This window comes from Amia ocellicauda, chromosome 12 (assembly GCF_036373705.1).
Source record: "Amia ocellicauda isolate fAmiCal2 chromosome 12, fAmiCal2.hap1, whole genome shotgun sequence".
Lineage (NCBI taxonomy): Eukaryota > Metazoa > Chordata > Actinopteri > Amiiformes > Amiidae > Amia > Amia ocellicauda.
In genome coordinates, this window is record NC_089861.1 from 9,238,940 (window position 1) to 9,253,892 (window position 14,953).

Genomic DNA, 14,953 nt, shown 5'->3' on the forward strand with positions numbered 1-14,953 from the left:
TTGGAAGATACTATATAAATTGTAGGCTACCAAACCTATTTGATTTGTTTATTTATTTAATGTATTTATTGTTTATCTGGTGTTTAACTATACTATACTGCCTATCCTCTGTCAGTCTTGGTCCATGTTATAGTATCTTGCGTAGCGCATAGGAGACAGTAGATTGCTGGTGTAGTTTACAAAATTTTAATGAAACGGCAGCATCATGTTATGGGGATGCTTCTCTTCAGCAGGAACTGGAAAGCTTGTCAGGATTGAGGGGGGGAAAGGATGGTGCAAAGTACAGGCGAATCCTATAGCAAATCCTGTTCGAGTCATCCAAGAATACATACTGGGTGGAAAAAAAGGCTAAAGGCACACTGGAATGGTTTAAAATTTAGAAAGTGAATGTACTTGAATGGCCCACTCAAAGTCCAAACTTGAATCCAATAAAAAACGTCAAAATGTTTGGCAAGACTTGAAGATTGCAGTCCATCAACAATCCTCAACAAACTTGTCAGAACTGGAGTGATTTTGCGAGTTTAAAATTACACCATCCCACTCTACAAACGTGTTACAAACCAATCCAAATTGTAATTGCTGCCAAGGGTGCTTCCACCAAGTACTAACATAGGAGGCTGAATACTTATGGAATCAATATGGAAGAGCTCAATAAGAATCGTGTGGCCCACTAGGGTGATTCAGGGCTGCAAATCTGGCACCCTTATTGTCACAGGCTTTTTGCCATGGCTTTAAAAATATCTTCTCTTATGCTTAATTAGATAACTTGTACCCCTTTCCCAAATGTAAGTTCCCAAGTTTTGTGTTAACTATATCATGCTTGTTAGTTAACTAGACTACATAAGGAAAAGGTAGGAGAATAAGCAAATGACAGTGATGTTGAACAGATTTTACATTATGACCCAATATATAAATCTGTCTGGTCTTAGACATAAATTAACAAACATACAAGACAAGACACATCTAGAATATTCTTTGACAGAATAGAAAACATGAGTGATACATTGGTAAATACATACATAAATAAATAATACTCTATAAAAACATGACACTACAAATTCCATATGTCATGACATGTCTGAAAGCATAAGTGTCCTTATGATATATTGACCTTACATATCTTAGCAGGGATAGCAATCATTTTTCAGTTTTGGACCACAAACACCTTAAATATTAAAAATAATCTATGAGAACAGATCTGTTCTTCCCCCAGTCCATTATCAAAGAAGCTTACTATAACATGCTATTAGGATGGGTAAGATGAAAGGCATGGTTTGCTCCAGGCAATTCATGAAAGATAGGAGAACTAATAATAGCATCTCTATAATACCATTCAACTCACTTGTAAACACAGTTGACCTGCTAGTGAGGGTTTAAGGCCCAGAATATATCTCCTTTTGCAGATGGTAACAACTTCTTTGTCAGGCATGTCTGCATAAATAAGGTATGTTTTTAATGGGTATGAGGAAAATCATCCGGAAAAATATTTATGCTGGCAAAGCATGAATTCAAGTGCAGCTAATGAAGTACCTAGACAAAATAAATCACAACTGTAGCTAGAACCCACAGGATGAATCTATAACTTTCATAGAATGAGAGATGGTAGATTCGTTATCTAAACTTACAGATTTTATTAAACAATTGCATCAGACACAATCCCCATTTTCTCCACTGTGAAATAGTTTGGGTCCTGCATTTTGCACATGTATTTCAATCTTTCAGCTCAAGATATAGCTACTCATTAAGCCACCTATTAAGCAATCATTAACAATCATCCCAGTACATTATTTCAATCTCAATTACTTATTCTATTCCTACAAAATTGAACATATTTGCACACTGAATAACAAATGTATGACTAACATTGATTTAATGGTGGTTGTGTTAGTAATAAGTTGTATGAAGTACTATTCAGACAATGTGTAGATTCATTTATTACCAGAACACTGATTATTGTTTATATTTGACATTTTCTCAACTCATGCAGTTACTCATTTAACTTTAATGTTTTATTTGTTTTACATTTCTTTCAGTTATTGGTTTGTGGGGGTAGTAGGGGGTTTGTCAAAGCTGGGGCATGGGGGTGCTGTTATGGATTCAATCTTAAGCTTCACATATTACAATGTAATGTATTAAAGAAAACCTTATTTAATTCATTTCGTCATGTTTTGAAACAAAAGACTGTAGATTTAATTTTGGCAATATTTTAAAAGTATTGTATATAACAGAAATGGTGGCCGGTGTTCCTTACACTTACTATTATGCTATTATTATATTATTAAGATTACTTTTACAGTATCCAGTTTTACTATTAATAATTAATAATAACACCAAGTATAATACTAATTAGAGCAAATAATGTTCCTTATTTTTTTATAATGGACTCTGCGGACGGACATTAATTCCTCTATACCTGCACACGGAGCATTGTCTCTGAGGTTGCAGAGCAGTGAACATCACTATCACGGAGTAGTTACGTGGAGGTGCCTTAACAAATCTTCTGAATTTCTCTCCATTCATGCGGATGACGGAACGTCTGGAGCTCCACTCCATCAACTGGTCGACTTTCTCGGCCAACATGTTCTGTTAAAAAACAAACATGTAAGAATTATGCTGAAGAAAAAAAATATAATTATGATTATCAGTTACAAAGTACCTGACTTAAAAAATTCAACCCCTGCCTTCAAAAACAATAAGAACAATTCTTAATAACAAGATAGGAAAATAAATACATTTTCATTTTAACCTACAATATTGTGCATGCTCAGTAGAGCATCAAGTCATTTTGAATTTTTTTTTTAAACTGCCTGGTGCTCTTATCTTTAAACCAGAAGGAGGACAGAATTTTTTACATTAAAAAATAGCAGGGTATACATTATGTTCTTAGCCAAACCAATACTAGACTGTCAAAGTGTTGGCTCTGCATATAACTGTATGCAGGAGGTTTCAGAAAACTGCATTGAGGCCTTTGATAAAATAAATCATTGTACAGGGTTTATTTTTATTTGTTGTATTATTTATTTACAATGTGCATGAATATCGTCTAAATATATATTTATTTTTAATGCAGCTGTTCCTTTGTAATATCCAGATTTAACATAGAAGGCTGCAAAAAAAGCAATGCCTTAATAATAGTGGTAGCAAGTGCATACTGTTAAAGTATATGAATCAGGAACTTCAGTGGTTTTTATTGAGACAATCGATCAGATAAATTCATAAAACACCCCAGGAATAATTAAGCTGAAAACTGCATTTCAAACAGAGCCTGATATGGAATAAATCATGTTAATGTATTCTCTATACTGTGCAATTTTACAAGTAATTTTCTATTCTCTTCCATGGATTTTAGTAATGCAATAAAAATGCAATTAAATAGCTCTCATAGATGTCTGGAGTGATTGTCTTCATATCTAGTATCACAAATAGGATCTTCATTCTACAGAAGTGTCGAAGGCCAAAGCATATGTCCTCCTGGATATGTTATGCAACAGAGATAATCAGTGTAATAAAGATCATTAATGTATTAAATTCATTGAATACCACTTTAACAATAGATAGGCCTACTTTAGCACAGAAATCGGTAATACTCATTATGTAAAAGTACAGGAAGAGAATTGTACTTTGGTGAAAAACTTTCAAAGAGGTAAAGGCAATATGGGTGATTGATGATAAAAGGGGGGGGGGGGTAGTGTAACGTAGATGATTTACCTGTACAAGAAAGGTTATTTACTAGATAAGTAATTCCTTACAAAAACCACAAGTTATCCAATCAACCATCACATACATTGTAGGCTACAAAGGGTTAGATCAAATCAAAGTGATCATGCCTCTAAAACTGGTGTGAAAGCTTTCCGAATCAAAAGGAAAGAAGAGCTGCAAAAGATACCAGTGTCAAAACAACCCCTTTGATGTCAAAAAACAGGAACTCTTTAATTGATAGGTGAAGTAGTTTCACATTGGTTTACCAAAAATCAGTTCACAAGCCTTTCAGAAGTCAAAATCTATTGTGACTTGAGGAAAAAGCAATAAAAATATATCAACCATTCTGAATACCTTGCAAATGCCTCAAGTAATTTCCTGTATATCATATATTGATGATGTGCACACATTATATAACAGTAGACAAACTATTGCCATTACATGCTGATGAAAAAAGAAAATGCTTCATGAAAGATAGAGCAAACTTATTAAAACCATTAAAATATAGTGAAAACATAATGAAATCTTAACACTTTTAGTTGCAGATTATTTTAGAAATGTGTAATGTTGTTTATGTCTAGTATATCAACTATATAACTGCAAAAACATTGAACATTTAACAACTGAGTTCTTTATACTGTATATTGTATGTGAAATATGAAAACGTATTAGCCAAAGGCACATGAGGGCTCCCACACTGCCAAATACCACCAGCTGGCCTGTTGATTTCATAGTGACTGCTCATGTGTTCAAGGGGATCTAGTGATAGTATTATCAGTGTTTTTTCAGAAAGCACAGTTAGAAAGATCTGCTCTGTAGCTAACCACCAAAACACATTTTTTCCACTTAATAATGTGGCTTTAAATATTTGCCAAGAGCCCCTTTCATTATTCCGTGCTCTAGTAGAGGTAAGCTGCGAAGCCAGGGACACATTGCACTGACACACTTCTGTTGACACTGTTAACACAAGTGATTCTCTGAAGAAAAACACTAACCAAAAACAATATAAGCTTACTACTTTACATTTCCTGCTGCAGATTCATGTATGAAATGTCATTTACAGTAGATTCTGTATCTCATGTTATGCCTTTTACTTTCCATAATAATATGGTGGGTATGGTTTAAAGGCTGCCAAAATCTTTTCAGCAAAGCATGAGACACTACTATTAATTTCTTAATTAAAAACAAACATAAATAACATGATTTACCTAAGCCTTTACATACCCCCTTTAGCCTAGCATGTGTTTAATGCAGAGGAGTAACATGGGATTACTGAATCAGTTAAACCAACCAATACAATTTGGTAATGTTATAATGCATTTGATGTTATTTCTCATGGAAAATATGATTCGCATAGCACTGTTTCACATATTATAATTATGTATTGGTAGATGCCGTTATCCAGGGCAACCTACAATTTACATAATCATTACAAAAGTGCAGTAATACAAATCAATATAAAGTATAATTTGTAGCATTATGATGGGTTATTTTGATAAGAGCATTTTAGCTCTGAGCTGAAGCACTGATCCAAAGAAGACCTCTCCCCACAAAGTTATCAGATTTCCTTAAAGAGTGGGACTGGTTTACATCAAAGTGACAGTCTGGGAGGATGGCAAAGAGAATAGGCCAAATAGTTTGGAATCCTGCTGTGAAATGTCTGGGGAAGGGGGCCTGTAGGTAATAAAAACTCTTAGAAATGGACGAGAGCCGAAATCCAGACACAGAGCTACGAACCCGGGCCAACCGGCATTTCCAAAAGATGGCATGGATTGACATCAGTCATAAATCAAGCCCCCCTCCAATAGGACACTGGGGGCTGAAACCGAAATCCAATCTCACAAACTCAAGAACCAATCACCTATTGATCTGACAGACGTATAAAGAACAGCGCACGGTCTCTCTCTCTCTCTCTCTCTCTCTCTCTCTCTCTCTCTCTCTCTCTCTCTCTCTCTCTCTCTCTCTCTCTCTCTCTCTCTCTCTCTCTCTCTCTCTCTCTCTCTCTCTCTCTCTCTCTCTCTCTCTCTCTCTCTCTCTCTCTCTCTCTCTCTCTCTCTCTCTCTCTCTCTCTAACCAGAAACTCGCTGCCACAGCTCAACCTGTAGCTCTGTTGCCAGAACCGGAACCAGAAACCAACCAAGTCTTTGCCGGCAACAGAAGAGTTAAACTGAGCCGTACGAAGAATTCTTTTAAAGGACTTTATTAAATAAAGAACTTTACAGACTGCGCTGCCCGCCTGTGCCCACCTGATCAGTGGAGTTTTACAGCTGGACAATTGAAGTCGACTGTATACTGTATATAACTGTGTTCAGTTATTTAAATAGCTATTTGAGTCTTAAGAAACTTGACCCTTGGAACGAACAGGTCCCTGCTCTGTTTGGAAAAGACTCTACATTCGCGAAACCCCAACTTCCAGGTGCATCGACTGAGTGGAAGTTCTTGCACAAAGCCGAACCGGACTGCCTTTGTTCCAAACCACACGGACCTCGTGCCGTGTGCTGTTATCTGAGCCCGAAGCCAGAGAGGCCTCTCTGCGACGAAGTTCAGATAAGTTTAACAGTTTGGAGTTCATGATTCATGACATTTGAGAAATCAATTAGAAATGTTAATCTGTGATTCATAACTCTAGAATGTGTAATATCATTTAGTTTTCTTAAATATAAATGTGTGTTGCATTAAACTGTTTTGTTGATAATTTTAGAAATAAAATCTGTCAACGCCGAGAAATATCTTCTCATTCCTGTTTAACTGTTTAGTCTGAAATTGACACAAGTTAATAGACACCAGATTATAGATGGCCCTGAATATCCTTAATCATTGAATAATAATCAGTTAAGGGAAATTGTGGTAACAAGTAATGATAGGATCTTTCTCAGCACCTAAACGTAAATGAGACTGATATATATATATATATATATATATATATATATATATAACGAGAAGTTACCTGACATAAATACTAACCTGCGTAGTTATTTAATGTCTGACTAACAATACTAATGAGAGACTCACCTTCGTCTTACTAACCGGTATTGTAGTCAATGTGTCAACTTTTTTTTTTTAACGATTTGTGTGTTATCATATGTGATCCCATGGTCTTTGATTTGGTCACGGAAGTGATTTGTCTTTGATTTGTTTGAATTTGAATTTTAATTAGTTTTTCCCTTTTGTATAATTAGTGTAGTGCTACATTTAGTCTTTGTTTTTGAATAAATTTGACAATTTATATCTTTGGAATTGGTGTCTGTGTCCAATTATTACAGAAATTGAGTTCTACAAGATTCCAGGATTCGTGATAAGGTGATACTATAAATTCACTTCTTTAATTGAAATGTATAAGTGTACCTTACGCTACAAATTTATGCATTACAAAAAATCAGTAGTACACTTAATATAAAATACAAAGCATATCCTAGTTAAAGAGTTCAAGTGCAGACATGACGCAATTAAGTTCTATATGCGATAATGTTACTGGGCTTGATGAATTGAGTAAAGCCATTCATTTTAAATAAAACTGAATCTAAAATTCCACTGTACTAAATCTCCCACATTCTGAAATAATTGACTTTGGACTTACAAGAGAAATGTACACAATGTGTTATTCTTATTTATGTATTACTTACTTATTTATTTAAAATCTCTTACATAAGCAGATCTGGCTATTACATATTTCATTGTACTAACATTAGGAAATTGAGCGTTTTGTTATCAGAAGCTATAGCAGAAGTTCATTTATAGTTATATCTAACCAACTGCATAAAACAATACTTCAGTAAACTGTAGAACATTTTATTACAGATGGAACTACATTTCTGTTGATCTGGTGTGTAAAATTAAACTACAGCTGACATACTGTATCATAATAATGTTCCAAATTTATTTTTTATACACTGTTTCTTATTTGCCTGCTTCTCTGAATGAGTGATGTGATTTCTATTGCTTGTCAATGATTAAGTAGGCCTAGACCTGAGGTCTTTAAGTCTGCAAACACTGCCATTGAACAGCACATAAAAGGTCATTCACTTAAGCCAAAGAATTGCATGTTCTGAATAACCTCTCTTGTTTTGTTCAACGCTCTTTATTCATTGTTTAAACCCCAAAATATATTGAAGTTTAGGAAAGAGATGCACTGCATGACTTTTTTCCAGCATCAAAATAGCTGTTTATGTTTTGCATGGGCTTTTTGCCTTCTAAACCACAATTATATATTTTTTGGTTGTCAGCTGAAGCTTCCAGAGATTGGATTTAATATACCTTGCAATAAAATAGGAAGGGAAATAATATTTAATACTAAAGCCATGACAAGTCATAAGAAATAAATCTGAAAATGCCTTGACTAATGACTTGCTGAATTAAACCCCAGGTCTCATTTTTCCCCTGTCATCTAGGCTTTTTGCAACAGGCACACAGCATATTTAAGACTAAAATCATGCAACATTTGGCTAAGATAAAGTACACTGTGCTTCCAATCTTAGATTGTCTCATTAAATAGAGATTACTTAAATGTATATAAACCTGGGGCATTAAAAGTTTTTATCCCATTTCACATATTGTTTTTATTCATGAATACCGTTATCATTAAATAAATAAATGTATTAATAATAATAAATAAATCCCACATATACAGTAACAAGTGCTTCCCAATTACAGATGAACTAAGCACATCCTGAAACACTGAACAGCATTCATTTGTCCATATAGAGAGCAGCCACTGAATAGATGAAGGTTTCGATTTGTTAAAAGTTATTAATATGATAGAACTAAACAGAAAAATCAGATACTTATACACTCCTACCAATAAATGAGAACATATAAACCAATCATTTTAGTGTAATAAACAATACTGATATCAAATTCATAACCACTACTCAATTAATAAAGAGCCTTAATGTAACTCTGCCATCTGGGGTTGCTGAAGTCTGTAATTTTACGATGTTCTGACCTTGTACAACCTGTTCCTAGCTGGGGATTTACAGAGGCAAAATAAAAGCATAAGTAATGTGTAACCCAAAAGAAAGAGTTTGCAATACTCAAACGTCTGCAAGTCTGCAGCCACAGATCTCCAACACAGGTAAAAGTATCACCATGCTCAGAGGGGAAACTCAAGCGCTGACAGGAGCTCCCTCTACCTCCTCCCCTGCTACTTTTACGGTCCCCTCAGCCCATTGTCCCTTGTCAGGGTATTGTAGAGTTAAGGGGGGGGGTGTATTTTGATAGAATATTCTAGCTCTTAGCTGGAGCTCTGATCTAAAGAAGACTTCTCCCCAAAAGTTACCAGAATTTCTGAGCTCATCGGCCCAGGAACTGTTCTACATCAAAGTGACAGCCTTGGGAGTATGGCTCACCTAGAATGGGCCAAATGGCTTGGAATCCCTGCTGTGAAAACATCTAGGGAATATGGCTTGGAAGTCATAAATCCCTTTGAAGCAGGCGAGAGCCGAAATCCCGAAACAGAGCTACGAACCCAAGCAAATCGGCATTTCTAAAAGATGGCATGGATTGGCATCAGGCATGAATCGAGCCTCCTCCAATAGGAGACTTGGGACTGGCACAAATCCAACCTCGCAAACTCAAGAACCAAATCGGCTATGATCTAAAAGGCATAAAAGGTAGCGCACAGCACTTTTTCTCTCTCTCTCTCTCACCTGAACCAGTAACTCGCTGCCACAACTCAACCTGTAGCTCTGTTGCCAGAACCGGAACCAGAAACGAACCAAGTCTTTGCCGGCAACAGAAGAGTTTAACTGGGAGAAGGAGATTGAGCCGTACGAATAATTATTTTAAAGAACTTCATTAAGTAAAGAACTTTAGAACCTGCGCCTGCCAGCCTGTACCCATCTGATCAGTGGAGTTAATACAGCTGGACAATTGACTAAGTCGACTGTAATACAGAAGCGTTGAGTCATTTAAATAGCTATTGAGTCTTAAGAAACTTGACCCTCGGAAACGAACAGGGCCCTGCTTTCCTCAAAGACTTTGTCTTCAAGTAACTACAGTGGAAACCCTGCTTGCCAAGAAGACATCCTGTGCACAACCTTGAAGCATCAAACCAGTGGAAAATCTGTTTGGAAAACTTCCAGGAGCATCGACTCAGGAAGTTATTGGACAAAACCGAACCGGACTACCTTTGTTCCAAACCACACGGACCTCACCCCACCCCGTGGAACCTCGTGCCATGTGCTTTTATCTGATCCCGAAGGCAGAGAGGCCTCTCTGCGACGAAGTTAAGATAAGTTTAACAGTTGGAGTTTATTATTCATGACATTTGAGAAATCAATTAGAAATGTTATTCTGTGAGTCATAAACTTTAGAATGTGTAATATAATTTAGTATTTTCTTAAATATAAATGAGTACTGCATTAAACTGTTTTGTTTCACAATTTTAGAAATAAAACCTGTCAACGCCGAGAAATATCATCTCATTCCTGTTTAACTGTTTTAGTCACGTTAATAGACACTAGATTATAGGTGGCCCTGCCTAGCCTTAATCATTGAATAATAATCAATTAAGGGGAATTTTGGTAACAAGAAATTATAGAATCTTTCTCGGCACCCAAACGTAAATGAGACTGATATATATAACGAGAAGATATTTGACATAAATACTAACCTGCATAGTTACTTGATGTCCAAACTAATAATATTAATGAGAGACTGACCTTCATCTTACTAACTGGTATTGTAGTCAATGTGTTTGTAATTTTGTTTAACGATTTGTGTGTTATCATATGTGATTCCATGTTCTTTGATTTGGTCACGGAAGTGATTTGATCTTGAGAGAATTTTAATTAGTTTTTCCCTTTTTGTATAACTAGTGTAGTGCTACACTTTATTTTTGTTTTTAATAAACTTGAGAATGTATATCTTTGGAATTGGTGTCTGTGTCCAAATATTACAGAAATTGAGTTCTACAAGATTCTACGATTCTTGATAAGGTGATACTTAAATTCACTTCTTTAACTGAAATTTATAGTGTACCTTACGCTACAGCATCCTGGTTGCTGCTGCAGGATGGGTGGCTGCCACTCAGCCCTCCGCCATCTCCATTGCCACAAAATAACTAATAAAACCACAACACTGTATTAAACAACAGAATATCATATTTCTCTCAGCAGATACAGGTAATTTGTTACAGAACAGCAGCATTGTTTTTTCAACCCTGAATGTCTTGTTCATAATAAAACTAACACCATTTTAAATAATACAATATATCTCATAAAAAAAAAATCTTTCAAAATTAAAAGTTTCAAGTAGGAATGTCCCATTCACGTCCTGAACATTTTGCTTGTTTTAAGTTCTTGGCCAGGAAAACAAGTGTCCACGTGTTCTTCTGTCAGCTTAATATATCCAGGACTGCAGATTATGACAGATGTGCTGAAAACTCATTCTGATGCACAGATGGAAGCTGCAATGCATTATTTGCAAAATCTTCACATACATTTGCTGATGCATGGCCAAAATATTGGGTCAGATGACATTCATTAGACTGACGATTCATCCATTACAATTTAATTTAAAATAACATTTTTTCACTTAACACTTGCATTGAAACGTTAGTCTAGCAACTAAATTCTAAATATGAATGACATAATAGTAATGTGAAATGCAACTCTGAGTTATGACAGCAATACACCCTACTAGCTAGACATTGGTTTGTTTGCTTGGAAGCAGCCTATCCCACCCACACATTGTTAGTGACTAAAGGACCTCATATGACATCTGAAACTTGAAAATCCACTAGGTGTGGATTCATTACAATTGTTCAGCCTGGCAATTCCTCCTCTTCAATTTATATTTTGAAATTCTTCTGCTTTCCGATTTTACCAGTCTTCCCTCTGCCCCTCTTCTTAACCACTTATGATCCTCCTCAGTCTCTCCTTCTCTCTCTCTCACTTTTTTTTTATAACTCTTACATATTACAAGACAATGAGTAGGGACTGTTTGAATTTTTGTCTACAGTCCCATAATGCCCTTTTTTTAAGGTGTAATGTAACCTTTAGCCTAAGTTATTGAATATAAATAAGCAGCAGTCTGCAGTAGTGGTCAGGGCTCTGGATTCCTGAGTGGAGGGTCATGGGTTCAATCCCAGGTGGGGGACATTGCAGTTGAACAAGGCACTTGACCTAGATTGCTCCAGTTAAAACCCAGCTGTATAAATGGGTAATTGAATGTAGAAAATAATGTGATATATTGTAACAATTGTAAGTTGCCCTAAGAAATATAAGAATAATAATGTTACTAATCATCCAAAAAGCAATTAAGAAAATAGATTAAACAAAAAAAACAAAAAAAAAAAGATTATCTTTAAAGCTATATTAAAATGCATAGAACATTTCATGAAACAAGGACAGTCAAGTTTTGGTTTAGATGGTTAGATGTAAACAGCCCACAAAGGGCCATATTCATAAAACTTTATGTTCTCTTTTTAAAAAGGTTGAACTTTATTTAGAAAATCAATGTTCATAACTCTCATGCAAGCAAACCCAACTTAAAATGAACATTAGACTTCCACAGCAAACAGAATACTCTGTACAGCAGCTCCAGAATCTGAATCCAGTGAAAAACTTTTGTTAAATACACTCATGAAGTAAGAAATAAATGTAACTAGAGTTGTTAAATATTACTGAGTAAAATCCATTCTGTACTCTTTAATGGCTGCATCAATGTAGCATTTTCCAATGTATTGTTAAAAGTGCGAACACCACCACACAAACTGATTAAACACTGTTTTCTTCAGCTTAATGAAGCAATTAGAAATATACTAATTGTATGCAATAAACCAAAGCCTCTATTTGCAGTTGAGCAGACTAAGCTTTTATTTCACATATAATGGGCACATTTCATTAAAATGTAAATGTGCTATTGATTATTTGTAAAGTGAATTCTTATCAGAGAATGCTTTCTTTAAGTTTCAAAACTATCCTATTCTAATATCTCTAATTACTCTGTGCTCTTTAAATTGTTTTATTCAGATTAGCAATGTGATGCAAAAAAAAAAAGAGAATGTCTTCTCTATTTTAATAACAGTAGTTAATGTGAGTAATTGACCTATAAATTGTCCCATATTATTGTTTTAATTAGTTTAAATACAATACATTCATATCTATGGGTTTCTGGGTAACTAAGTTTGAGTTAACACACAGTTGTGAAAGATCGCAATTCTTGACATGACAATGACCTCAGCAGGATGAAGGTATGTGATACATAAAGTAGTCCAGGCTAGTTAAGGGAGGCAAGGGAGGCAGCCCCTCCCCAAACAAATCCTTCTTAAAATTAACTTGATTATATAAAGAACTATTCTCAACACTGCAGATAAAGGAGTGTACACAGTCCCACAACTGAAAGAAAATCTGCCACCATATTACTAATTGTCTGGTTTGGGGCACAGTGGCTCATGATAAATGTGTACTCACAAATGCAAAACAAGCGTCACATTTCTTTTTTCATCTACAAACACAATTTTGATTGCGTAAATTTGTGTTGGACAAGGATCTACAGTATATGTATAGATAGCGGATTGTTAAATGTAATCTTTTTCACTCTTTCCTCCATTAAGGATTCTCCAGGTCCATTTTCTTATATATTAATAATTTCTTATATATACATACGATGCCTTGCAAGAGTATTAAACCCCCTGCAAAGTGAAGAAGGTTACAAGAAAATGGCAAAGCTACTGAATATGGTGAAGAACACACTAAACTCATATTGTGCATTTTGTTCAATCCTCATATAACCATAATTAAGAAATGGAATGTGCTTCATACCGCCACTGTCACTACCCAGATTAGGGTGCTTTTAAAAACTGAGCACCTATGCAAGCTGGTTAAGAATGCCATTGAGAAGCCAACGGTGACTCTGAAAGATTTGCAAAGTTCTATGTCTGAGATGGTCAGTGTTCATACATTTACAATATCCTAGAAACCGTTAACACTTACTGACCCCTCTCAATCCTTCTAGGGCTGACCCCGGGCTGCCTAAAATTTTGTCCTGCTTTTTTTCTGACCCATTTTACTGTTGAGGTTTTAAGAGGTTTGTTCACATTTGTAGCTGAAACGGAGGCCTAAACGTGTGACGAAACGAAGTCAGGAATGAATAAAATCTGCTAAAACAAACCAGTTACACACGACATGTATGATTACAGGTGTATACTATACTTTGGTGGTCTGACTTGCATCACACACTGGCATCATGAGTGGATTTAAATAACTGGAGTCAATATGGTCTCAATGTCACATAGTTGAAAGCCTAACTATTTTGTGTTACCAGGATAATAGAAATGTTATGATCATAATATAGCTTTGTTGGAGAATTGTAATGGCTTTAGAATTCCCTTTGTGGAAAGATTTAGTATTGACTGAGGGTGACTGCCTCAAGAACAAATCAATTCTACTGAGAAGGTATTCAGTGAGATCTTACAGTGACTGGGCTAAGGAAAAGGAAATCTGCCTGCCAGGCTTTTCTTAGGAATCTCAAATGCTACCATTATGCTGCAAACTGAGACCTAAGCCAGTTTAGATCTAGTGTTAAAGGAGATTATGTCATGTTTACACTGTGGTCCAGATTACAGAGATTCTTAAAGTGCGTTTACACTGTGGTATAACTATAATATGAAGAACGATTTTTTGGGGGGTAAGATGTAGATAATTACACGCATAAATAGATACTCAATTATTATGATTGATCCAGGCATAGAACCCCTGGATCGAAGAAGACTGCATTTGTATTGCAGAAGCTCACTGATACGAAATAACAGTGTTTTACTGGATTTGCTACTAGGCAAGATAATAGTCATTAAGTTTGAAAAGTGTAGGGAGAACAGAGGACTCAAAGGTAAATCAAGTAAGACTGATGTGGTGCTCCGATAACATTTTTTATTTTATTTTATTTTTTCAATGTGAGGCTTACACATACATTTGACAAATAAGGATGGATTGTCTAAGACGTATGGCACCTCAATTTCTAACTTCATTTAAAAATAATTCTGTAACCTGCTATGAAGCAACAAGGTTCAAGATTTCAATCTGTGTATGAAATTGTATAAAGAAAAGAGCAGTGACTAAAGAGAGTGACTAAAGCTGCTGTTCACAGCCCTTATCCTGGGTACCCCTTGTGTCTTCTTGACGGGTGAAGTAAGAGCGCAGTTGCAGTTTTATTTGACAATTTCCTGTCTGCTCTTAATATCACTTAAAACATAGTTTGTCTTTAATATAGATTTACAGACAGTCCTTTTATTTAGGTGGTGCTATAAGTCGAA

General features: G+C 35.5%; 1 protein-coding gene across 2 annotated transcripts in view; it reads right to left on the reverse strand.

The window, feature by feature from the left end:
• The window catches only part of tusc3 (tumor suppressor candidate 3), a 53,665-nt gene that overhangs the window by 31,196 nt on the left and 7,516 nt on the right, over positions 1-14,953 (reverse strand). For both annotated transcript variants that reach the window (XM_066718282.1, XM_066718281.1), the window contains exon 2: positions 2,414-2,583. In XM_066718282.1, the coding sequence (XP_066574379.1) occupies positions 2,414-2,583 (170 nt within the window). The remainder of the gene's footprint in view (positions 1-2,413; positions 2,584-14,953) is intronic.